This window comes from Epinephelus lanceolatus, chromosome 20 (genome assembly GCF_041903045.1).
Source record: "Epinephelus lanceolatus isolate andai-2023 chromosome 20, ASM4190304v1, whole genome shotgun sequence".
Lineage (NCBI taxonomy): Eukaryota > Metazoa > Chordata > Actinopteri > Perciformes > Serranidae > Epinephelus > Epinephelus lanceolatus.
Genome location: NC_135753.1, coordinates 33,086,654 through 33,113,194, shown reverse-complemented (window position 1 = coordinate 33,113,194; position 26,541 = coordinate 33,086,654). Strand labels below are relative to the sequence as shown.

General features: G+C 41.6%; 2 protein-coding genes across 3 annotated transcripts in view; both read right to left on the bottom strand.

Moving 5' to 3' along the window:
- Positions 1-7,780: 7,780 nt before the first annotated feature.
- On the bottom strand, positions 7,781-12,232 carry bambia (BMP and activin membrane-bound inhibitor (Xenopus laevis) homolog a). The gene is made up of 3 exons (XM_033638294.2): positions 11,677-12,232; positions 9,704-9,985; positions 7,781-8,873 (listed from the first exon to the last, which is right to left on the bottom strand). The coding sequence occupies exons 1-3, from the start codon at positions 11,750-11,752 to the stop codon at positions 8,455-8,457; spliced, it is 777 nt and encodes a 258-aa protein (XP_033494185.2). The 5' UTR covers positions 11,753-12,232; the 3' UTR covers positions 7,781-8,454.
- An 8,229-nt stretch (positions 12,233-20,461) lies between these two features.
- waca (WW domain containing adaptor with coiled-coil a) overlaps positions 20,462-26,541 on the bottom strand; it is a 30,175-nt gene continuing 24,095 nt past the window's right edge. The window contains exons 9-13 of one of the 2 annotated variants that reach the window (XM_033639221.2): positions 26,126-26,274; positions 25,759-25,883; positions 22,710-22,908; positions 22,472-22,599; positions 20,462-21,831 (exon numbers count right to left, since the gene is read on the bottom strand). In XM_033639221.2, coding sequence (XP_033495112.2) covers positions 21,762-21,831; positions 22,472-22,599; positions 22,710-22,908; positions 25,759-25,883; positions 26,126-26,274 — 671 coding nt within the window. In that variant the 3' untranslated portion in view covers positions 20,462-21,761. Of the gene's footprint in view, positions 21,832-22,471; positions 22,600-22,709; positions 22,909-25,758; positions 25,884-26,125; positions 26,278-26,541 lie in introns of both variants that reach the window. The other variant, XM_033639219.2, reaches the window with a different exon arrangement.

The following is a 26,541-nucleotide window of genomic DNA, read 5'->3' as shown; positions in this document are numbered from 1 at the left end:
CCAGGTGGACGCCAAAAACTAGTGTCACTAATTCAGTATAACAAAATGTCTCCCCTTCTGTTCCTGAGTTTTGACGTTAAGTACTGGCCAGATAAGTGTTGTTGCAGAATATTATGATGTCACAGTGAAGCTGAACTTTGACCTTTTGGATACAAAATGTCATCATTTTATCCTGTTAGACACGTGTTTTCAATTCTGTCATATTTAGCATACAAGTTCTTGAGTTATGGTCAAAAACATGTTTTGTGAAGTCAAATTCTAACCACTTTATCCTTGAGCTCAAGTGGACGTTTGTGGCAAATTTGAGGAAGTTACCTCAAGGTTATCTTGAAATATCACATTCACAAAATGCAATGGACGCAATGTCACAGTCCTTGACCTTTGACCATGAAATTTCAATCATTTCATCTTTGACTCCAAGTGGACATTTGTGCCAAATTATAGGATCTTTCCTCAAGGCCTTCCTGTGACACTACATTTATAGGAATAAGGTGGACACAAGATCACAGTGACTTTGAACTCTGACCACCAAATTCTAATCTGTGCATGCTTGAGTCCAAGCGGACGTTTGTTCCAAATTTGAAGAAATTCCCACAAGGTGCCCTTGAGATGTTAGGTTTCCCGAGAATGAGATCAACAACCTAAAAACATAATGTCTCCAGCCACAGCTATCACACAGGTGCATAGAAAATGTTCTCTTGTAACATTAAAACAGAATAATAAAAGGGTTAGCTCCATTCTTTGATTATGATTGGCTGAGCCGCATTTAAAACTGTGGTATAATACTTTAGAAACTCAGTATAACTGTGTCAGTTAGTCACCTTTTGTCATATGGGACACAGAGATAAAGATGGCCACTGCCAGCTGAAGCCTGAATGATTCATCACTTGCCAAGACGAGAAGAGTGAGAAGTGTGCAATGCTGCCGTTCAATGAACGCAAAAACTACAATAACGATGCCACAGAGGAAACAACGAGCGTACCGGGAAGGCAAGAGACAGCCTCTCAAGGAACGTGAGCATAATAGTTGCCGATGGTAGATACATATGTGGTTATAATGTAACTACAACATGATTTTTGGTGTCTTTCTCCTGAAATTAGGTATATTACAGGGGTGAATTTATCCGTCACTCAGCTCTACGTCACATTTTATTGCTCTAACTGGTTTTAGGTCTAACCAGTTGTTGTCCTAGAGTCGGTAGGAAATCAAAAAGGAAACGGGTTCCCGACTATCACGCATTTGTGATTTGTTCTGGTGATGTCAAGCTAGATGTCTCTAAGAGTAAGGAAATCAAAAAAAGAAAATCAAAAGTCTTACTGAGTCAACAGTATTGACGGGGCAACCTCAGTCAAGGAACACACACATTCACACAAAACATTCTCATGTACAGTATGTGATCCTATTCATGTCATCTGTGAGTGGATGAGTGGTTGGAGGGACTGTCTGACTCTAAGGACAGTTAGGGAGGGGGGACATTGTTCTGCCATCTGTCTTCAGGGGCCCCGCAGCCCCCACCTGACAGATAGGGGCCAGTGAGTGCCCTCGGCTGCACAAGGAGGACGACATGAGACACCACGTCATCCATGAAGCTCCTGAGAAAGTGGACCTGCACCTGACAGTACGGTGACAGCTCATCACCAAGGCTTAAAGCTCTGTGTGTGTGTGTGTGTGTGTGTGTGTGATGCTCTCAGGCCCGTAGACATGCATACGAGTGTGTGCACACAAGCCGTTTTGTTTGCACTCTCTTGCTGGACTTTGCTGGAAACCCCTCTCTCAGGAACATAACAAAACTTTTCTGCTATTTACAGTCGGTGACATTTAGCTTCAAGAAGCCCGGTCCGTCCTGTAAACATTCCCAACATTATTATTTTTCTTTTGGGGCAGATTTATATCTAAATGTTAACAACACACTGGGGTAAATGTTTAGATGGGGGGAGGAGGTATATGAGGACATGCACTGGAGCCGCAGTTTTATCCAGTGGAAGGAAATGACTTGGCTAAATATTTAGATCACGTCTTCTTCCAGCGGATGTCTGTCACCAGAGGATGATTTGTCTCTGCAGTCATGAAGATTTGTCAATTAAAAAATCCTCTTCTTTTTTTTTTGTCTTAGGGACTGACAAGTTGTGTTTATTTTCTGGAATGTCTGTATTTGTTTGTGGTTGGGAACTGGTAAACGGCCTTCAAGTATCAGTGATATGATTTAGACCATGGGTGCTTCATACAGGGGCCGCTACAGCAGCTTCTGTCCGGTGTGAGGATGCTTTAGTGTGCAAGAGTTTGCTCACTCAGTTTAATTTACTGTGAATAGTTAAGTGAGTAGAAAATGAACTGATCTCCAAATGGTTTCAAGTTAAAGATGAAACATGCAGCAGCATTTTCAGCAAGATCAGTGTGATCTTTCTGAGAGAGCTGCTTGTAGGGTTGATAAGCCTAGTTCACATTACGCGATTTTCACCCTGATTTTGCATCGTGGAGACTATCGTAATCTTTTGAGTGTTCATACCTGGCGACGTGTGTTTCTGTCAGCAGGAGTCTTGTCAACTGCGTTACGACCTGTGTGTGCACACCATAAGATTTCTCCACCGAGCCCTCGCCTACAGAGCCCCAGATAACGCGGTGACGTCACCAAACTACGTTTTTTAACTTGGAGACGACACATCGTAAAGGCATGGATATTCTTCCCAGTGTTGAATCAGATCTGCCTCCAGGGCCTGGGTACACACACAACGCGCTCCCCGTGATCCTGTGGACCCCGCCATTGTTGTTGTTGCTTGCCGGCTTGTCAGTGTTGCCAGATCTTGGGAGAGAAAGAAGTAACCAGGGCTATGGAAACAATCCCAAAAGAAGCGACTATCATGCGTTTAAATAACTTATGAGACGGATATATATATAGCGGAAGGTGACATTTAGAGAGCAAGCCCAATTAAGCAACTCCACTTTAGAAACAAGCCCAAAGTCGCGGCTAATAAGCGGACCTGGCAAGTGGCAACCCTGCGGCTTGTCCTCCTCACATTTCTTCCGTCCTCCTGCGTGCTGACGTGGGACGTATCCTGCCTCTCATTGGCTGATGCTCTTTGTCAGTCGTGTCAGACTTCTACAGTTTTCTAGCATGCCAGATATCCAGTCCCAGTCTCAGACGAGGGGGCGACTTGCTCGTAGGCTTGTTCACACATGAGGACTCGTCGTGGCAGACTATCTGCCGACTCACCTCCGACCCAAGGTGGCTCTCAAGATCCTCTGCTACGTCAAAATCGCGGTGAAAATCATGTAATGTGAACTAGGCTTTAGAAAGACAAATCAAACCCCTGTTTGACTGCAAAAGACCTGCAGGACAATTGATCAGACTCTGGTGTGGTGGTGCACTGTTCTACTGTGTAGTGACACCTTTACAAATGTGACATCAGAAGGAAAACCTTCCTGTGTACTCACCACAAAATCCAGCGTCAGAAGTTTGCAAAGGAACATCGAAACAAGCTGATGTTTTTTGGAAACAAGTCCTGTGGAGTGATGACGTTAAAATGTAAATGCATATATGCAATGTAAAAATGTCATAGGGTTATGCTCATAATGTTAGCATGTTGTATATATAGGGAAAATGTGTCTAGTATCAGAACTTGAGTTATAAATGGAGCCGAATATTGTAACATTAAAGTTGCTGTTGTTCCTGGCTTCATATGAGTAGGAGAAAACTCTGCTAGCAGCTAGGCTAATTCGTGCAATGTAAAATGTCATAGGCTTATGCTAATAATGTTAGCGTGTTGTATTAGCGGGGAAAATGTGTCCAGCAAAAGATGTGTTTTGTCTGTGAGTCACAAGGAAACTGATTATTGTAAATGTGTTTAGTGTTGTCAGCCATGTTTTATGTGTGTTTCAGGTCACTTAAACTTCACAGCACTTCACAGGAGCCCCACCGCCAACTAGTGTTTTGGTGGTGTGATTGCAGAGCGACACAGACACAGCACAAGTGTAAATGCTCACAACAGTGTACGGACAATGACAAAGACTCTGTGTAAAATATGTACAACTATAAATCAGCCTTAAAGCAGATTTTGGGATGGCCCATTCACTGGACCTTTTTCCATGGATAATTATTATCTATTCATTTTTTAGTTGATCGACTAATCAATAAATTGTTTCAGCCCTGTATCATATAAAAAGCGATGCAGACTCACAGTGTGTGTGTGTTCCAGCGGGGGAACAGTAGAGCTGGTGGAACCCGGTGGACGTGAGGACATGGAGGGAAGAAAACCAAGAAAAACATACAAGGATTTAGAAAGGCCTGTTACTGCCCTGGGAGGTGTGCATCCATTACCGTGCTCAGGTGTTAACAGGTTCCATGTGTGTTTACACTTCATATATTGTTCCACATGCTGCTGCCACCACAGCGGGTACGAGGCCTTCCTGCACTATTACTGTATTATTGTGAGGGTAACGGGGGGGAGCACAGAGGCAGCACCTCACAGATTTAAACCTCTGCGTGTTGTTAACCCTACTGCAGGAATGTCACCCACCTGGGTCCTGCAGCGTGGAGGTGGGGGTGACGATGTAAAGGCGGATTAAACATAAAGCGAGATTTGTGCTGGAAATCGGCGTCAATAAAAATCCACTGGCGGTGGGGGTCAGCTTGAAGTCGCTTCAAAACAAATTGGGGCTCTTTTGACGGAGGCTGGTGAGACACGTCATTAAATTTGCATGTGAATACAAACAGCTTGACCGCCTGGTGCTGCGCAAAATGGCCGATGCTAACGACCGTGCCGCCGCCGCTGGCTCCGGCTATTGTCAAAGAGCCGAGCTGTGACTGCTGGATGTTGGTGAGGCGGGAGGAGGCCTGGCTACAGCGGCAGACTCTGGTGTGGTGTGTGTGTTTGTGTGTGTGTGTATGTAATTAATGCACAAAGGAAAAATGTGTGTCGTTGCTTACTGATGTCTCCTCATATAAAGATGAAAAACAGACTTTTTAAGCTCATGTGTGACTTTCTAATCTTCCCGTGGCCACCTGACACCCATGGGTGAGCCAGCAAAGTGGAATCAGGCTAAAGAAAACAGCAGTCACATCAGGCAGGCCAGGCAGAGGACATTGTTATTATTACAAGGGTAATAGTCCTGGGGGAGGCCCTGAGCATGGGCCGAGCCTCGCTAATGCAAGCTGCCGTTAAGTGGTTAGCTGCTAATAGTGTTTTCCTGTCCTCCTAATGGAAAGAAACAAGGGTCACCGCTCAGCACGGAGACACACACTCTTCACTGAAGCGGGCTTCGACTTTAAACTACTTACAGGATGTCTTGCATGCGGTTACCACGGTGACTGAGGAGAGTGTGGGGTGTGAACTTTTCAACCCAAGCATCCCCATCTCGCTTTGTGTGACGCACACGGTGCATAATACGCCGACTGTTGCAGCGCTGTCAGGATCACTGTGACATTCGGACCTTCTTGAAATGTAAATATTCAGTAGAGGTTTAGAAACCCCTGGCGAAGGAGCTCAACAGAAACCCGAGCCCCGGCTCCAAACAAACTGTCAGAATCAAGCTTTTACCGTTCTACTTGTTGTTGTTTGCATACACATCTAGCAAAAATTCAGCTAAAAAGAAACAGTCTCCCATAATGGTTTAAATATTGGGTTGTAGTGGCTGGCAGCGCTGCTCGACCTGCGGTGATACAGCTTACAGAAATTGCAAGATTCTGCACAACACTGTCCCTGTGAGTTTTTCACCAGTCTTTGTACACTTAAAAGGTCAGTTCACTGTTTATATCTGTGCACAGTAGCCTGTGTAAAATCACTATTATCACGACATTAGACAATAAAAAGAAGGGAAAAAGACAGGTAGCTTTCGTGACAGTCTACACTCTTTCGGTGGTAGGTCGTCTTTGCTGGTGCTTTGTTGTAATTTGTGCAATAATTCAACTGGTCAATACACTTTCTTTATTCTTACGTTTTCTATTCTTGCATTTGTATTTAACACACTTTAAAGTATGATGCATATATTTGTGAATATTTTTATTTTATTTGTATAATTTTTTTTGTTATTATTTTTTTATATATTATTTTTATTCTTAAAAAAAGAAGTTATTTATTGTTGCATGATTCACTTTTTTAATGTCTCCACGCCAGCGATAGCCGTGGCCAGAGGCATTTTGGTTTCGGATTGTCCGTCCGCACGTACGTTCGTCCCATTTTTGTGAACACTGTATCTCAAGAAAGCCTTTAGAGATTTTCTTTAAGTTTGGCAAAAACGTCCACTTGGACTTGGGTTTTGGTGGTCAAAGGTCAAGGTCAGTGTGACCTTGCGTCCGTCTGTTTTTCGTGAACGCAACATCTCAAGAACACCTTGAGGTAGTTTCCTCAAGCGTAGTACAAACGTCCACTTGGACTCAAGGATGAAGTGATTAGAATTTGGTGGCCACAGGTCAAAGGTCAGTGACCTCCCAATAAGTCAAGAATGGATATGCTGATTATGACAAAACTTCACAGAAATGTCTAATAGGATAAAATGATGAAGTGGTGACACTTTATATCCAAAAGGTCAAAGGTCAACTTCACTGTGACATCATAATGTTCTGCAAAAACACTTTTCTGGTCATTACTCAGCATCGAATTTAAGCATAAGACAGGAAGACATTTTGTCAGATACCGAAATGGTGACACTAATCTTTGGTGTCCACCTTAAAACTGCGGTTTGTGAGATTGTCTGTGTTGCTGGGGGAAGATGTGTGTAAACTGTAAGTGCAACTTGACTCATTTGTGGAGGCATACAACTGCAAAGCAGTAATTCTAGTCTTACATGCTTCTTATTTCATATATCTCTATATCCTGATAGTTTCTCTCTGCTTGTCTACAGTATAAGAGTAAGTGTAAAGTGACCCAGTTTCCTCCAGGAATCAATAAGGTATTTCCTGGTTTGATTTCTGGTTCTTTAATTTTTCCCGAAAGTCAATAAATCCCAAAAAAAGACAGAAAAAAAACATGCATGTAAATCTATCAGGGACTATTTTCAGTTGCGTATTGACACAAGTACTTCCAGCACGTGTTACTAATATTTCTGAGGAGCAGGACAGTGGGTGTTGGATTTAGTCAACATAAAGTACAGTGGGTGTGTGCTGTAATTAATGAACATGTCACCCAGTGCTACGCTGCAGCTCACTGATGCTTTTCAAAGATTTTTTGGACAACACTGAGCTCTACGGCACAGAGAGGAAAATATATCAGGCTTTGATACACAGTTTTCTTATTTCACGGGATTCTTTGACAAGAAAAACACAGACCAACAGTCTTATGTTTTGAATAAAGAGCAAAATGATATTAGTTTTCCTCCTCACTGACAACCTGCTGAACACAGGAGGGACAGTGTTTTCACTGACATCCACACAGGCAGAATATGAAGGCATTAGAGTGAGTATAAAATAAATAGCTCCACTACTTCCAGGATAAATCCAGCCAGTGAGGGGGAGGTGGGGGGGGGGGGGGGTTATTTGAAACTGAAAACGTGACGTCTGGAGAGGGTTCAAGAACAACTGACAGACGTAGCAGCTCTACTGTAAAACAAGGCCTCACTGTCAGGTTTGCTACACACACACACTGAGCACACCAAGGCCAAACTGCGACCCAGCTTTGAAACATGACACTGTTAAAGCAGGATGCTCCTGTCACACATACACCTCTGTTAACCGCACTCTGACAACATGTGTGCCACAGGAGCCAAGTGTACACGGACTGTATGTTTCCCTTGTCGTTGTTCACAGTGTCACGGCTACACGTTCAGTAAAAACACGAGAATCATCCAATAAATAAAAAGTCATTTAATGGAAGTTTTTCTTTCACACTCACAATCAAGCTTATAGTCTGATCACAGAGAGAGATGTTGGACATTCACCCAGAACACGACACACACCGGTCAGTTTTATCAGACAAAAATATATATATATTTAAAATCTTTACAATAAGTTCATCATGATTCGTACACAGAGGAGTGTGCACACCTGCAGTCAAACACTGGATTTTTTTTACTCCTCAGACAAGTTCATTTTTGTACCCTGGTGTCAGTGTAAAATTCTTGTTTTAAGCAACGACAACTTTTTTCTTTTCTTGTTTTCTCTTTACAAATGTGCAAATAAGACAGATTTGGAATCCTTCAGCGCTCAGTGAAAGTCCAGGATCCTCAGGAGCAGTGACAGAGCTCTCACTTCACCTCAGTCCTGCCCTCTCAAGTTTAAATACAGCTCCTTGTTGCTTTGCCTTTCATTTTCAAGTAAAGTGCTCCTCTAGCAAAAACCACACGGCATGAGATCAGTCTCGTATTTTTTCGCCACTGGTTAAAAAAGCTAAAAACACAAACCCAACAGTCCGATGGATAAAAACATGGGAATGTCTTTTTAAGGTAAAAAAGCAAAAGCCAACGACTGAGAGGCAGCCCTGGCTGTCCGCGCAGAGGCGACAGTCACGTAGCTCCCAGCAGGAATCATACGAACTCCAGCTTGCCGTGGCCGCTGTACATCCCCCAGTGCACCAGAGACAGGATCTTGTCGTTGCCCAGGTCGGCCTGCCTCATCTTGTCGCAGGTCAGGCAGCAGTTCTCGTGGCCCGTGACAGGCACCATGCACTCCAGGTCCAGTTTGGCCACGTGGCCTTTCTTGGTGTGGTGGCCGTGGAAGCTGTAGTGGAGCCTCGACAGCATCTGTTGCCGCTGGTCCTGCAGCCGCTTGTTCTCGCTGCGCAGCATTCGCAACGCCAGCATGATGAGCAGCACCAGGATGAGGCCGCCGGCGATGGGGACGGCGATCACTGCCGCCCGGAACCACACCTCTTTGGCTGAGGCCAGTTCCTGAACCCGGGTCACCAGGTTTCTGTTGTTGCTGTCCGGCTGGTACCGGCTATGATCTGCACACACACAGAAAATCATCTGGTTAATTGCATGTTCACGAGTTTTTACTGCTCCGCATTATTATATACAGATACACAGATCTAAAGTTAATAACTATCTCTGAATACATGTATGTTGTTTGTAGCTTAATGAGAGGCTTTGCTCCACAGTCATGCCACTAACCACAGTTGAGAGCGAGGAAGTGAGAAAGAGCAGCAAATGAGTCACCCTGTCCTGACTGACAGCCAGAAATTAATTTGAGCTAATAAACTATAGTCTGCTCTGGTCATGGTCACAACAGTAAGTCCCCTCAGGACAGCTCCCCTTCCTCTCTGCCTCTCTGTGCACCTTTTCATAACTCTGTGAGCTAGCACTCATGCCCAACATGCAGACTTGTCAGGGAATATTCATTCTACAAGGCACATTCCTACTCAGTGGGAAAATTACATGGTGCACACATAATAAAAAAAAAAAAAAAAGAATATATCTGATCTCTTTCCAAGTGCTTAAGGTAAACTGGCTGCTCCCCGGCTTCCCAGGCACAGAGCTGGAGCCCATTAAAAGTCAAACTGAAGTTCTGTAAAGCTGGGAAGCAGAAAAAAAAGAGTAGGAGGGGGCAAGGGTGGCCTGCATGTCCATAAACAGCAAAGTGTTTGAAGAACCCTACAGCTCAACGTATTGCTTCTGGAACAGGAAAGAGGAAAATGTTGAATATTTGCAGAGGAGGAATTGTAAAAATCCTCCCGCAGAGTCCAATCATTTTTAAAACCCCGGTTACAGAGAATTTCATATTTCAGTTTCAGTGAAAAACAAACATCCTAACAGCCCGACGAAGTTTCATCTTTACCTGTCGAGTCCCTGGTGTGCGCCAGGTCGTGCAGGCCTCTGTAGTTGCACATGTCATCATGGCAACACTCGAGCGTCGAGGCCCCGCTGAGGGTGTCCGCGCCCCTGGAGCTGCTGCTGCAGACGTCCGCGGCGTTGACGATGGGGTCTAAGCACCCGTGGGTGAGGGGAGAGTTTACGTTGAGCGGGTCCAGGACCTTGGTGAAGCAGGCGTTCAGTTCTGACTTGCACATGTATCCGGTTGCCACGCAGTGCGGCGCGTCACAGTAACACCTTATTTCTCCTGGGGATGCAAAAGAGGCAGAGTTAGGGAAGCAAAATTAGACATATTAATACAATATTTTATGAGACATAGATCCTAATATTTTGACTTTAACTTGACCTAAACTTCAGCTTAGCAGTTTGGCGTGTTTGTCAGGACCCTGTAGGGGTTTTCGAAGGAGTTTTAGTTCAGTTATGTCACTTTATATGACAGCATATCCCACAACAATGCTGCTTCTCTGACACTTTGGAGACTCAATTCTGTCCAGAGCAGCCCGTGGTCCACTATACTTTTATTTTGAAAGTGGGCTCTTAAAGTGTCCTCTATGCCCTGCAATAAACAGCCAGGTAGCTTTAAAGACCTCATGGGAATATTCCACTTTTGCATCAGTTCAGCTAATATGCCTTCATTTAGGAGCTCCTCGTGCAAAATGGCCCTTTTTGTCTGTTTTATAAAACAGGAACCGTGTAGCTTATAATTAGTGGTTTGTTTGCCAAAGTCAATTTCTTTCAACCCAAATGGAAACTCGTAAAGAGGTGGAGAGGGAGGAGAGAAGCCGGAGCGCGGCGCAGGAGTCTCCTCTCCCCCCGTTTGCACGCAAAGCTTCACTTGTGGTCAGGACTGCCTGGGGGGGCAGGGTGCACTGAGGTCCCATCTACAGAGCTTCCAGCAACCTTATCATTACGGGCTGCCTGATTTTACACGGGCCCACTCATTACTGCATGCGTGGATTCTTTTTTAAAAACATATATGTGGGCCAAGGATCTGCCCTGATATGACAAAAACAACCTCTATTTCTTACGGTGTCACAGGACAATACATCTAAATGCAGTGTATGCTTTTAACATACACAGCTGGGTTGTGCAAATTATTGAAAGCCACTCCATAAACAAAGCAATTAAAGAGTTTCCATCTACTACTTTCAAAAACTGAGCTAAAAATACAGCAGCTTGGGGATGAAAGTTTTCAGAAACCAGCTCAGCTCCTGTCAGTGGTGCTGGTGGTGCCTCTTTGAAAGCAGGAGCACATTCATCAGATCAGTGTTTTCCCTGTGAATGATTGGAGCAGCAGGGCCCGGGCAGGTCATTTGGAGAATATTTCATTAGAAAGGAGAGGCCCCTTTGTGGGCTGAGGGGGGGAAAGAGTAGCAGGCCGGAGCTTTTTAAGCCCTGCTCAGTCTTGTATGAATGGCAGAGTTAAATATGAGTTATACAAATAAAAGCAACCGTTTAAATGAGGCAGGATTTGTGCACTGTGTGTATGTAATGCCATTTAATAAGGGTTGCAACTTCATAGGAGTATTTTAAAGAGTTTAACTAATAGTTTTGCTACCTGGGCTGGCACGAGGAGGCACTTATCTATAAAGAAGTTAAGTAAAGTAGTTCATTTAAGTTGAAACACTGCAGATATGATTTAACAAACACTTTGCTGAGTGTTTAACAGCTAAAAATGGTTTGTTTTCAATCATCTCCTCAGTGGTTTAACCCCCTGATCGTTAAAAGAAGTGTTTAAAAAGTTAACTGTTTCATTGTTATCTTGCTAAAAGTGATTTTAGGGACACTGGCTGACATTAAACCCTCAGGTCTGGGTCAGGGAGTAAAGTCCGGGTCCCTGACTGAGCTGTGGCCGCACTTCATCACAGCAAACTGATGTTTAGCCTGATTTGATGAAGCTAACAAACATGCCCCGTCCACAGAGCAAAGTCTATATACCTTTAGTAAGAAGAACAGCCATGGCACAGAGCTCCAGTTGTAGCCAAATGGAAATGAAACTGGACTGGCGATCCATTTACACCAAGTTACTGCGCAGAGACACAGTCCTCGTATATCCAGGAGCAGCGGAGAGCGAGAGTCCGCTGGACGGAGAGCCGGACGGGTTAAAAGCTTCACGGCGAGAAATGAGTCATTCCCGTGCTGAAACACGACAGCTCACGATCCTGCCTGGAACAACAGTGTCAGAAACCACTCCGAAATGTTTCCTCTCCCGCATGGAGGCTGAAAAGTTCGTGTTTTTAGAAGCGGTCCGACATTACTGGAGGACGCAACACACTGCGTCTTCTTCTTCTTCGAGCCGAAAGAGGCAGAAAAACAGAGAAATATACTCCTCGGTAGAGACTGAAGGGGTAACAAAGATGTCACCGCTGGTCCTCCTGTGTGTCTGTGAGCGGCCGGTCACGGTGAAGCATCACTTTTGTATTCCTGGACGGAGATAATGTCGGGGAAAGACGGACAACTCCGCTAGACCGAGGACTGCACGCAGACTCCGGACGGACAAGATTTAGCAGGAGAAATAGTTGTGGTCTGTCAGAGCCCCGCCCCCTTCGCGCTGATTGGTCGGAACACTGAGGGGAAGTTAGGCAGAATACGTAATAACACTGCATCCGGTACGCCTTTTCAAAATAAGGCACGGCGAGTTTAATTCAACATCGGTAATTAAAGCGCTTTATACAAGGAATTAAAAACATTTAAAAACAATCTAAAGGGCAAAATAACACATATATTTTATTTATTTAACCTTTACTTAACCAGAAAGTCCCAATGACACTGAAAATCTCGTTTACAAGAGAGACTTTTGCACATTTAAAATGCAACAAATACAATTAATACAAAAATCCACAATCAAACAATTATTACTAAGAAAAACAAGTACATGTCTCTGTCACATTTTTTTTATAATGCCCTTAAGTGACTCAAGTGTTTCTAACTTTAGATCTTTTACTAATAATAGTTAATAGAATGTAAATTAGAATATAAATTCAAAAATAATAGGCCTAAATAATAGGCTTTTTTTCATAAATAAATACATTTAAAAAAAAAAAAAAATAACAAGTGTGTACAAATTAGAAGTGCAATGTTTGGGGGTATCTTGTGTATGAGTGTAGACACTGTCTGCTTCCTGTGCCTTTAATGTGCTAAGTATTTGGCTTATTTTATATTCATGTTTTCATTTATGTTTTTAATTGTCTGCATGCCTTTATGTCTTTCTGTTTTTGAGGCTATCTTAACCTCTGGTCCAGGGTAAACAGTTGAAAATTAGCCCTCGGCTTACACACTTACAACAATGTTTTGATGATTTGAGGATTTAACAATTTGTGTTTTTGTCAAGTATTTTTAGCTCTTGATTTTATTTATTTATTGATTTATCTTCTTGTGGTTTTTAAATTTTATCTTTTTTTATTATTATTTATTTATCTATTTATTTATTTATTCATTTATTTATTTAGTTTTTATTTTATTTTATTTTATTTTATTTATGGCTGCAGTATGGGTGTAGCCCAAAAATTTCCCCAAACTTTCCCTATAAAGTTAATCTTGATCTTGAGCTTAATCTTGATGTTTATTAATATACACTGGCCTTGCAAAAAGAAAAAAGAAAAAAAGAAATAAGAGCAAAACTCTGTTTATGTTCATTGATATTATTTGGTTATTATGGTACACTTCCATCACCTCACATCGTGTTGAATCATACCCATGCTTAAGGCACTCTTTCATCAGAAAATACAAACTAAGTCTCTGCTGTATTTTCACTTAATATTTTCGACATTCATTCTAAGTTCTGTACCTCACAAATAATTAAACCGATGCTTTTATTTTCGACACCATATCACCCATGTTCCGGTTTTATCCTGTCTGTCACGCTCTAGCTTGATAACTCGGGTCAGGCCAATCCCTTCATTCATCGTGCTTCATTTCCATAATACCATATTCCATATGTCATGATTGATCCCATTGGTGGGAGCAGCAGTCACTCCTCCAGGTTAACACAGTCTCTCAGCTCAGAGCTCATTCAGTCAGCAGCAGCAGCGCAGTCAGGCTCCAGTCTCAGAGGCGCTGCTGCTGCTGCTGCTGCTGCTGCACAGTTTGGACCCTGAGATCACTATTACTTCACTATGTAATATGTAGAGTAGACTTTTTAACACGTGCACTAACAGATGTGTAATTTACATCCGTATGTTTTAAAGTCTCTAACACTGTTGTTGTGCCAAAGAAGCTCAACACACTCAAACATCCTGCGTGTGTAACTGTGCATTCACTGGACAGGAGGAATAAAGGATTTAATGCCACTGTATAAAACACATTATTCCAGGGTGAATTACTGACACGTCATATGTGAAGTTAAGTGTGTAGGTGAGGTCAGCCCGGCCGGTAGCAGCTACCTGCAGTGTCATCGTGCAGGCAGCCAGAGTGACGCCGCACTGAGCCGCTTCGTTTCAGGCTACAGACTGTTGCTGCTGCTGCAGGGAGGAGGAGGAGGAGGAGGAGGAGGAACGCACGTTCACAGAAATTAGCAATCCAAAAAGGCACATGGCGCCACCGAGACGACACACACACACGCACGCAGCGCGCGCGCGCACAGACACAATTGCCCTTTGACAATCAGCAATGCAAAATACGTGTGCGCGCGTGCGATCTGTATCAGTGACAAGTACTTTTTTGCACTGACACAAATATAGTATGCATGTTTTACAAAGATAATAATAATAATAATAATAATAATAATAATAATAACAATGATAATAATTAATCTCTCATATATATGATTTATTTTATTTTACAGTTAATCAGAAGAAAAAAATCAGAAGAAGAAAATATTTGATAAAAATATGATATATATTAGATATATACATATAATAAAATACAAAATATTTAATGTAATTATCAAAATAAATTAAATATTTAATATTTAAATATTTAATCGATAATTAAAAGCTTTATTGAAACAAGAAAAATCTAAGAAAACTAAGAAAAATCAGAAGAAAAAATATTTTAAAAAAACTATACTATATATTATATATAATAAAATATAAAATGTTTGATTTAATTATTAAAATAATTAGATTTTTTTTTTTTACATTTTTAGATATTCATCAAATAATTAAATATGTATTTCTTATATTTAATATTTAAATATTTAATAAATAAATAATAAAAAATAATTTAATTATTTATCTTTTACAAAGCTACATTGAAAAAAATGAAATAATAATAATATATGCAATATTTACTATATATATATATATATATATATATATATATATAAAAATGTGTGTGTGTATTTTTCATTTTAGCTCCAAACCTGTGTAAATAAAGGTTCTCATACTTGTGTCCAACAGACAAGAGATTGTGACACACCGCTTTAGGGAACAGAACAGAAAACTACTCACCGCAATTACCGTAATTATCCGCAATTGAACAGAGGCGCCAGACCACGACTGACGTTACAGCATTTATCTGTATGAGAGCTGCATGAAAAGGCTGGAAGTCAACAGAAATACTAGTTTGATGCCTGATGGCTTCTCATGGTTAATTAGTTTCTGTGATACTGGGTGTCATTGTCTCTCTGACAGCACAGGTAGGCCTGTACACCTGGGAACTGCATCACGTGGGCTGCTCTGTGGCTGGGGCTCCTGTTGTCAGTGAATTAAGACATTTAAAACATTTGGATTTAGATTTTGTTCCATTAAATATGATGAGAAATGTTCCTTTAAGAGACTGAGAGCAGCAGCTCCTGTTTTTTCCTGCCTTCACATGTGTTGGGTAATCAAACATCACCACCTGGTGGTCGACTCTGGTATGACCGCTTTATTTTACAAAAATATCTTCACCACAGACACTCCAGTTATTAAAAAATTGCCCTTATAAAAAGGTGAGAGACTTGTGAGAGGCATGCTAAAAAATAAAGGTCAAAGTTGAGCAGCAGGGGTCAAGATACCCTGAGTTTTTAATGCCTAGTAGGGGTCAACCTCCAAAAAAAGTGGATACTTCTCTGTCTGGTGAACGTCCACTCCTCCAGCAAAAGCTCCAAACCTTCAATTTAATGCAAGTTTTGCTTAAAAAGAAAAAAAAATAGAATAAAATAAAATAAAACAAAATAAAATAACATAAAATAGAACAAAAATAAAACAACATAAAATAAAATAACAACAAATAAAGCAAAATAAAATAAAACAAAATAACATTAAATAAAATTAAGTAAAATTAAAGAACATAAAATAAGGTAAAATAAAATAAAATAAAACAAAACAAATTAAAATAAAATAAAATAAAATTAAGTAAAATAAAATAACATGAAATAAAATAAAAATAGCATCACTATGTCATCATCAAGGCTACTTTCACAGGCTGAGTTACACTCCTTGAGACCATTAAACTTTATATATATATATATATATATATATGTATATATATATACATATATATATATATATATATACATAATCAGTGTAATGCCCTTTTAAATCATTTTCTGACTACAGATAAAGAAGAAATATGTCAATCTCCTTAAAAACCTTGACATATGTTAATGTCCAGACAGTAAGTACGATGTTTAAGAGCCCACCAGAAGGAAAACAAAACTGTGTGTCTTGTCATGCTGAGAGGATGAGCGTCAACAAGCTCTCAGCTCTCGGGGGTTTCATGTACGTGACCTTTTAGGGAGCGATTACACCCTGCAGCTTGTGTCTGCTTTCACACATTAGGAGATACTTGTAGGTGTGACCTGGCTCAGACAGTAGGAGCTTTGCTTAACAAAAGCCCCCCTGCTGCACAGGCAACGATGGCTGGGCTGCAGCTGAGACGATGGGAGGAGGAGGAGGAGGAGGAGGAGGAGGAGGAGGAGTGGAGGTCAAGTCTACCTGAGAGAGTGGGCGACCCAAACCATGTCTGGATTCTAAATTCAGCCTTAAACAGGTCTAAACCAAGCTCTTTGAAGGCGTCCTGAGCACCCAAAATGAGCATATGTTACACAAATATTCCCACTTTGAAGATCAAACCTCAGACTGGCTCTCTCCATGATACATGAGGACACACACCAGAGCAGACAGACTTCCTCCGACACCTCCCGGCTTCCTCCTCTCTCTTTGATGTTAGCCATATCAAGGTCTCTGAAGAATCAGAGACAGGCAGCCTGTCTCCATCCTCCACCGTCTATTTTACTCTCCTGGTGATAATGGAGCAGAGCATCAGAGCATCAGAGCGAGAGCTCCTGCAGTTATGTGGATCCATACTGTAGACGTGCAGGGAAACTGTTGGCAGCAGCTTTGATGTCACAGATTGGGTTACAGCCTCTGCATTCACAAGCACTCATGCAGGGTTTATCTGGAGAGCTGCCAGACAGGAAACTGACAGCATCCACCTTTTGTTTTTACTTGTTTTATGTTGAGAATTAATTCAGCTGTGCTCTGTTCTCTTATCACAGATGACTTTGGAGATCATTGTTTGATCAGCCAGAGTGGTGTACCCTGACTTATCAGGCTCAGCCTCTGTGAGCTACCTTGTACACTAAGTGCCTCGCAGTATGGACTGAAATGAATAAAGATCTACAGTGAGGAGCTGTTGTGGTATATAAACTGGAAAAAAGCTTAATATCATTAATAAATATACAAATAAATGAGCTTTGTCTTTAACATGTAGATTCATTCTCGCTTCATGTGTCTGTGTCACTCTGCAGTTACACCTCCAAAACATTCGTGGGCGGTCGAGTTTCTGAGAAGTGCTGTAAAGTTTAGTTGATTCAAAACACACATTAAACACACATTAAACATGACTTAATAGAGACAATTTCAAACACAAGTACACAAATCAGCTTCACTATAACTTGCAGCATTCACAGGCAAACACTTGTCTTTATCTGGACACATTTTCCCCACAAATACAACATGCTAACGTTATTAGCACAAGCCTATGGCATTTTACATTATATAAATTAGCCTAGGAGCTAGCTGACTTTTCCTCTTCTCTTTTAAAGCCAGGGACAACAGCAACATTTAACAAAGGTAACGTTACAAAATTCAGCTCCATTACAACTCACAAGGTTCACTGACAAAACAACTCTTATACTAAACACGTTTTCCAAACAAATACAACATGCTAACATTATTAGCACAAGCCTATGGCATTTTACATTGTATAAATTAGCCTAGCGATGAGCGTAGATTTCCTCTGCTCATATGAAGCCAGGATAAATCACACACAAAACTTAAAATGCTATTTTTGTGGAGGCTTTATTGTCTTCACAATTTATTGTTTCTTATCTGTGAAATTAAAGTAAATTAAACCTTGTTTCCACTGAGGGAAATGGTTTCAGCTTACAGAAATAGACAGGAGGTCTGCGTCGCTGCGACGTGTAGTTACAACAGGGTTTGTAACAAACCACCCCGAAAAACTGACAAGCATCCACAACTGGGTTCTTTTTAGCTAGCAACGTAGCTAACAACCACATCTTGTAGCCTAGCTAAGAAAAAACTACCTATATCTCTCCCTTCAAACTTTTTAATGGTAATAATTGTTTAATAAACCTATTGTATGAGCCAGTCCCCTTCTCCCATACTTTACAAGAGGTTGAATTCACTTTCTATACACACAAATAAAGCAGAAAATTGGGAAAAATAAAGCTATAATACCCTCTATTCACATGTAAAGTCATTGTATCCCAATTTGTTTTGTGTCTCGCTCACTAAAAGACTCTGTACGTCACTGTGAATCACTGATATTAAGAAATATTACATTTTCTTTTTAACAATGTTTTATGGTCTACAGAAATTATTGAGTTTGCTGGGATGGTTTTTAATTGTGAGTCATTCAGTCAACTTTGTCAGCATTATTTTGTTGCTGCAACTTTCTCAGGGAGAAGAGATGATGCAGTTACCGCCCTCTGCAGGTGTAAGATGGTACGACCAGTGAGCTGGACCTGAGGAAGGAATGCAAGTATTTTTTCAGCTCAGTTTGTAGAAATGCTATAAAATGCTACACTCCTAATTTTGACCTCAAAATTTCACAACCATGAACAAACTTAAAAGCATCTTAATTAAATTAGGTCACACATCTCATGCAGTTTGGTGACCTCAGAACTGCATCTCTGCTTTTTGCAGATGACGTGGTTCAGATGATTTTCTTCACACTGTGACCTCCAGCATGCACTGGGGCAGTTTGCAGCCGAGTGTGCTTTATGTATATACTTCTATTTCATACTCTTATTCTTACTTCTTATAAAACTCATTATACTGGAGAGAAGGTGGACATCTTTGCAGACGATATCTCAAACACTCTGCAGCTCACAGCAGAACAATCTAGACCAGGGGTGTCAAACTCGTTTTAGCTCATGAGCCCCATGATTCCCAATTCAATCCCAAGTGGGATGCACCAGTGACACCATCGCATAATAGCCTATAAATAACAACCCCTTCAATTTTCCCCTTTTTTTAAAGTAAAGAAGTCGATTCTGAAAATGTTCATCCATATACAAAACGAACAGCACAAAACATCCTCAGAAAAACTGTGCAAATCCAAAATTATGTCTGTTTCTCCACATTGTCAGTCTACTACTTTCATTACATTTGTGTTTTTCACAGCTTTCCACTAAAGTAAAAGCTACTGAAGAAGGAGGTGAAGTCTTTCCCTGCTGTACAAACCATTTACAACCATAAGTATTGGCAGTGCATTAGCAGCAGGGTCCCACTCTTGTTATTGTACGACAGAAGTCTGACGCAGATTATTTTGTAGAAGCTGCTGGCTGACAGTATTTTGCACAATATTCAATATCTTTAATATAACCACAGAAAATATTTCAGAGCATGGAAAAGCCTCAGAGGGAGTATTTTACATGAGGCCTCTACTCACTGTTTAAATTGCTCCTGAAACCTGGGTGAACTGTTCCTTTGATGCTGACATAATAAACAAACCTATAGACTCTAAAAATCCTCAGAGACTACGGTCATGTCCAAAATGTCCTGCTGTGAATGACAAAACAGCTTTGCATGCTGGGACTGGTGCAGGACATACCAGGAAGATGAGCCATGCTTGTTTTTGATCTGTTAACATTAATGTTCTTAACAGAGATCAGTTCCCACAGTGTAGAGCACCAGCAGGGGGCAGCAGAGTCCACGGGTTTAACTAGAAACCATTGATTTGAGGCTTCCCGTTGAAATTACAGGTGCTGTCTGTGTTGCAGACTTCAAAATTAAATATTGTAGCTGATTGTTAATGTAGAGGATTTCGTTTTATCAGCTAGTCAAAAAATGGACTTCTCTGATTTGCTCAAACATGGACTGGTTTTGGGATCTCCCATAAATAACATACCACTCTCCCGTCTTTTTTATTTCTAAGTCAGACACATGAAATGGAAGCTAAGGGGACCATGAAAAACCCAAGAACAACATGGCCCTGGCGAGGCATATTTTATTTCATTTGTCAATATACTTCAGGAAACAATATACAAAGCAATGATGTGGTCACCTTTACTGAATGTGTGGTGCAGTTCAGTTATAGACTCAATAGATACTACAGTGGGGAAAAAACAGGCCTTTATGCAGCTTAGGACCCTGCTCTTCAACAGTGGGGGACAGGAAACAGTAAAAGGGGCGGAACGTGCCAGAAAAAGATCTTGTTGAACAGGATGAAAATAAAATGCGGGGCTTTGCAGGTAAAATGAGACTTAAGACTTTGGACAAGGCACTAGCGAATGAACCAAATAAACTCCAATAAAATAACCAGTGCTCGCTTTAGTTGAACATGTTTATTACAATACATACATTTCACATTTGACCTTGTGACCTCTTGTCGCCCTGCTCTGACACAAGAGGCAATCCACATACATCCGTCTCTAACCCACTGTAGCTGTAGCACCACACCTAAACTGGGTGCAAATGAAAAATACGTGGATATCATTGTGATTTACTGCTCGTCACTACAACTCTTATAAATAAAACCTTTTTTTTTTTTTGTTTTACTCTGCGTCCTCTTTCTTAGAACTCCACTGTATGTTAACAACTGTACAAAGGAATGAACCAGTGGTACCCACCTCGTCTTGAGAAGTGTCGGAGAGGGGAGAAAAGAGGAACCGAAAGTGTTGGAACACAAAGGAAAAACTACATGGAGGGTGTGAAGTGTTGATGTCTCTGAGAGGGTGTGGCAGGGCAGGGCTGAGGCCAGGGGGAGGGTATGGTGGGAATGGTCCAAAGCAGCACGCCATCACATCTCTTAAAATGTTTTTTTGTTTTGTTTTGTTTTTTTAAATCACTCACTCCACCACACCACCAGGCACTGTTTTTTTCAGACTGGGACATGCAGGGCCACCAGAAGCTGCAAGTAGATCACTGAACCGTAGTGAGCAGTCGTGACAGACCTGCAGAGAGGGGATGTTCACAGCGCCTGAGTACAGGTTACAGTTCACCCAAAGAAGGGCACAGGAAGAGAATCTAAACAGAGTAATCAGATTACCAATATTTGAGGAAAGAAACTACAATGACACCAGTGTATTATGTTTTTATGCTAGGCTTCTGTGTATATAAATGGCTTCAAACATCCTCCTCTGTTAACATGCAGGTCACACACGCTCAATGGTTCAATGATCTATGAATTGACAAAATGAAGCTTTAAGTCTGCAGACGAGTTAACATGAACGAAAGGCTAGCTAATGAACGTAGCCGCCTAGGCGTTGATTAGTTTGGATGTCAAAAGCTTTGATAGGCATGGCTTTCCATGGCTTCAATCTACAAAACATATTTACAACATAGATAATAACATCTACAAGAAATCTACATTTTTTCCCCGCAGTGGGTCTTTACAAAACAGAGTCTTGTAAACCACCCCACCCTCCCCCTCCAACAGCTCTTCATGTCTCCCTCTTGGCTCTCCCAGCCCCATCGGTCCAAAGCCAACCCGACTGCAGCTCCTGTGTGTGTTAAGACTGGGCTCAAGAGGAACTGAACGACTGCTCTCCCTCCAGCTTCCAACTATGTGCAATGGGTCTTCCCCCTTTTCCCCCGCAACCTCCCGCTTCGACTCGCCACCAGAAGTTCTCAGACCATGAAAGAATTCTGATTCTTCAACTTTTCAAGTTCTTTGATTTGCTGTCTCAGAAACAGTATCCTGTGGGAGACAAAGAGAACAGTTAGTATTTGTGTGTGTACTAGGATCAAGGGTTACTTAGATGCCTTGTTCACACTACACGACTTTAGCCCTGATTTTGAGCTTGCAGGCAGTTCAAGGAGCTCCCCGACAAAACCCAAGCTCAGAGGAAAATCAGTCCTGGCTCAGTGCTCGCCAATCGGTGCTTCAAAGACGCAAGCTAAGAGGCTCACTGATGCATCGCAGACGCTCCCCAGATATCTAGCAGGCTAAATATCTGGACCTGATGGGGAATTGATCGGTGAGCTTCAGCTAATGAGAGCGCAAGACATGAGTTGAGGACAGAGACGAGCAGGACTCTTCAAGGTGTGGGTGTTTGTTTGAGAGGGAAAGACAGAGAGGGGATGAGAAGGTGATATGTGGACTCAATGTTTCTGTATAAGCTTAACTGGTACCATCCACAACTTTTCACAGTGGAAACAGAAAAAAGCGTGCCGAACTGAGCTGTACTCGGTGGAAATGGGGCCGTAGTATAAAAATCGCAATGTCCAGACAGAAAGGTGTGTGAGGTGACATTGAAGCGATCTGACAAGTCGTGTAGTGTGAACCTGGCTCTACACACCAACAGGTGCATGCCTCTAGACCAAAAATGTATCCTCACCTTTGCTCACGCAATGTTGCTTGTATTTCACAGACTCTGACCAATGATCGGAGGTTTTTGAGCTCGGTGCAGTTCTCAGACATACAGATGCTCCCCATGGTGTGAGCCTCTTCACGTAGTCTTGATGCCTTGGTCAGACAAAACAAATTTTCCAGTGAAAAACTAGAATCAGCCACAGTGATTGTGATGATAGGTTGTCAATAACAGAGATGGATGGTGAAATGTCGGTGGTACAAACCTGTTTCTCTGCGTGCTCGGCAGGCCAACCCTGCACGTGTTTGATAAGATTCTCATTGAAGTGGGCAGCGAGGGTGGGGGTGAAGGAGCAGGAGGGCCGGGCTGCTGAGGCGGTGGGGGGAGCGGAGGCAGAGTTGGGGGCGGTGCTGCTGCTGGAGGAGGAGACATGGTTGGGACCCGGGGAGGGACTCCTCTGACTGCTGCAATCAACACAGGTGGAGGAAGCATGTGAGCGTCACATCGACAAACACTGTGATCATATGAGTGTAGCTGATCGCAGAATACAGGTCTCAGTTAATAAACAACTGCAGGAAAATAATTTTGGTTAAGCAGCTCAGTGTCATCAAGGTTTCATGTGAAAAATAACTAAATCTTGAGTTGAGAAAGTCTCAAAAGACAGTGGAAAACAAATAGTGTGTGTGCTGTGATGTGCAGGGCTCGGAATACTTTGAAAATTAAATTTACCTACACCAAAAAAAAGAAAGTTTTTCTGCATTATTGGGTGTATTTGTCCTTAACCCACAGTTGGGCCGAATCCGACTGAAATCGCAGTAATTTACAGAGAAACTACTTCAAATTTTATTTAATCAGAAACATTTTAAAGCAGCCTCTCAGCAAAACTAATAGAGATTTTTTTTTCTTTTAATTTACAATAAAGCATTTTATTCCGAGTGGTGTAACAGATCCTAAGTAAATATATACAAATAAAGAAAAATAGTGCATTTACAAAACTGATAAGACACTTTTCTCTTTTAGAATTAAAAAACAAAAAAAAAAAAACAAAAAAAAAAAAAAAACACATAACAGAAAAACAAAGCACCCAACTGAGACACTCAAAACAAAATCAAAGGATCCTTCATTAGATTGGTAACAAGAATCTGCAAATGGCACTACACTGATATCTTCTCCAGATACAAAATAAAAGGTTGCAAAATGGCATCAAATAAATTCACCTGCTCATTTATAATATATCTGATCCTCTCCATCTCAAGAGAACTGAATGGAAACTTTTTTATTTATTTTTTTAAAGCACGTAAGTATTTATTTGAGGACTTATTTTCTTCTATATTACACGAAAACATAGTAACATAAGTAAATAAATACATAAATATTTCTGACTGTAACTTGACCTCTACACCTCAATATCAACTTCTGACAACAAAAGCTTTCAATGCCGTCTGTGAATGTGACTGAAGGTAAATGTCACACTGATATTGAAATAAATCTTTTTTTTTTTTTTTTTTTTTTTTTTTCATAAAAATGTGTTTTAAAAATTGAGAAAACCCTAAAATATATTGAGTATATATACCTGAGTCACTTGGACACAATTTATGGAAGTTATTGGAAAAAACTACCATTATTTAAAATGAATGAGTTACACATTATTAATGAAAATAACTGTATCACGAGACAAATTTAGTATATTTTTTTAGTGTAATTTTCACTAATACTGGCAAGTCAGCATAAAGATACTAAAAAAGATTTTATTTGTGTTATTTAAATAGTAATACACTGATGAAACATAAGCCAGCTCCCAGCAGTCACACTGAGGGTTGAGGTGAGCTAACCATCCCCCTACTGCCAACATCAGGCGAGACTTCTGAAACTCGCTGGCGCACATCTAGTGGAATCAAAAAAATTTGTCCAGATGGGCTGCAATCAGCTCTGGCGGCAACCACAGCTGCGCCCAGTGGAGTACAGGTGGGAGGAAGCTGCTTTGTCCGAAGTGAGTGTCTGTCAAACATAAAACTGACTTCACTATGGTGCGGCAGCGACCATAGTTGGTTCATCCACAATGGTTTGCTGCTGTTGCCCTGTGTTGTGCTGTGTTGTCCCTCCATGCATGAGTCCTGAATATGCATTAGAGTTGTCAGTTACGTGCACCGCTGCATGTACCGCAGAAATCTACATGCACAGCTCAAATTTTACGGGCAACACGTTGCATATGCATGAGGTATTGCGAACCCTGCTGTGGAAAAACTGATGTCTATACCAACAAAAGCAGCTGCTGCAGTTCTCTGTTAGTGTCTACACTGGCTCTGTTCAGTCATAGTACTGCTGCAAAGAAGCACTTTGATGGCACTTAAAGGTCCATGAACAACCACACGTGTAGAGCTCAAGCAGAGAAAATATGTTTTAAAGCCCCCTTCACATTTTGGGTCAAAGCTGGTTGCATTAAAGTGCACGTTGTTCCACAGCCAGGGACAAATGTCAAGATGGGTGACTGAAAAAATATTCTGGTGTAGACACGGTGTTATTCTACAACTTTATAGATCTAACTAACAGCCAAATGTCTGTAACTGTAAAGCCAGCGAGTTTGAGAGAGTGTTATTTTGGGATCACGGAGTGGAAAACAGGAGAAAATTATAAGTGTGGCCGAGAGACAGACAGACTGAATGAACTGACAGGAGTCTGTTTTGCTACTTGCGAGCTAAAAACTGGAGCGTGGATGCTCATCTTCGGTTTCCAGTTCGTCATGGATGACACTTCTGAGCACGTTATTCACTTTGAAGCTATCAGCGACACTGCACTCTGCCATGAGTAATTAAATATTTGTGTAAACACTGCATCTATTCACAATGTGCCCAGAGAAACACAATGACAGTTATCTTCTACGCTGACTTTAATTAAAATAACCACTAATTGCCTCCCTTTCGGAAACCATGACACAAAAAGCAATGAATGACTTCAGTGAATCCAGATGAGACTGTTGAATGAAGCAGCTGCTCATTGTTCCGTCGATGAACAGCAGATGGTGCCACAACATAACACAATGAAGACAATCTGCAGTCAGGAATTAGCTTCTTGTGTGATGATAAAAACTCCATTCATGAGCTGATGTGAATGGGCTGTTTGACATTTTTGCAGATGAAGTATTTCCACTCTGTTCGCCTACATGTGTAGATGGTTTCACACAGAAGTGCGTCAGTGCTCGTGGCTTTTACAAGTCTGAGATATTTTAGACAATGATGGCAGATCTTGCATGTGCTGGTGAAAGAATAGTTCACTCCTCTTTTTGAATTTTGGGCAAGTCGTGTGGTTGTACCTACCCTTGGCGCTGGAGGGTGCGCGGGGAGGCCGTGGTGGCATCGTGACTGTGCTGCTTATCGCTGGAGAGGGACTGTTGGGATGTGGGCTGGGGATGAGATGCCTGTTTCCCTACTGGCGTGCTCACCTGAACACAGCAAGTCAGAAACACCACATCAAGACAAAGCATCTCAACATGATGAAGACACGAGCTTATTGATGGTAAGCTTCATTAAATACATTTGTCATCGTTCCTTAACAACATTCATCACCTAAAAAAATGAGAGTTCATGTGTCTGGTTGAGATACCAGAGGAAAACGTCCCAAAATTTTCCCACCCAGCTGGATGCTGCACATGCTTATTGAACACACTGAATTCCTGTGCCTTACTTTTGTCTGTGAGATGACCGGTTGCGTGCTGAGGAGGGGTTTAAGGGGACCAGCGTTGGTCTGCGGTGTGCTGATCCTTGGAGAAACATAAGACCTAGGCGATGAGGCGTCCGATGTTAACGACATGGGTGACTGGTTCGATTGCTGAGCTGCTAGATGCACACACACAAAAGAAAGACAATGCACGGGATCAATATCATCTACTACCATCTACTATTTGATAGCCAGCAAGAAAAACACTGAGTGCACAGATGATCAGTGAAATCTTAAAAGACTTGGGTTTAGTACAACTTAGGAAATTGATTGTCAGTTAGCTGATGCTATCACCATTTACCCCACAGGAAACAGACAGGAAACCCTAAAGGTTCCCCCTCTCAACTGGCCAAGCTGTCATTACACAGCACACACTAATGACT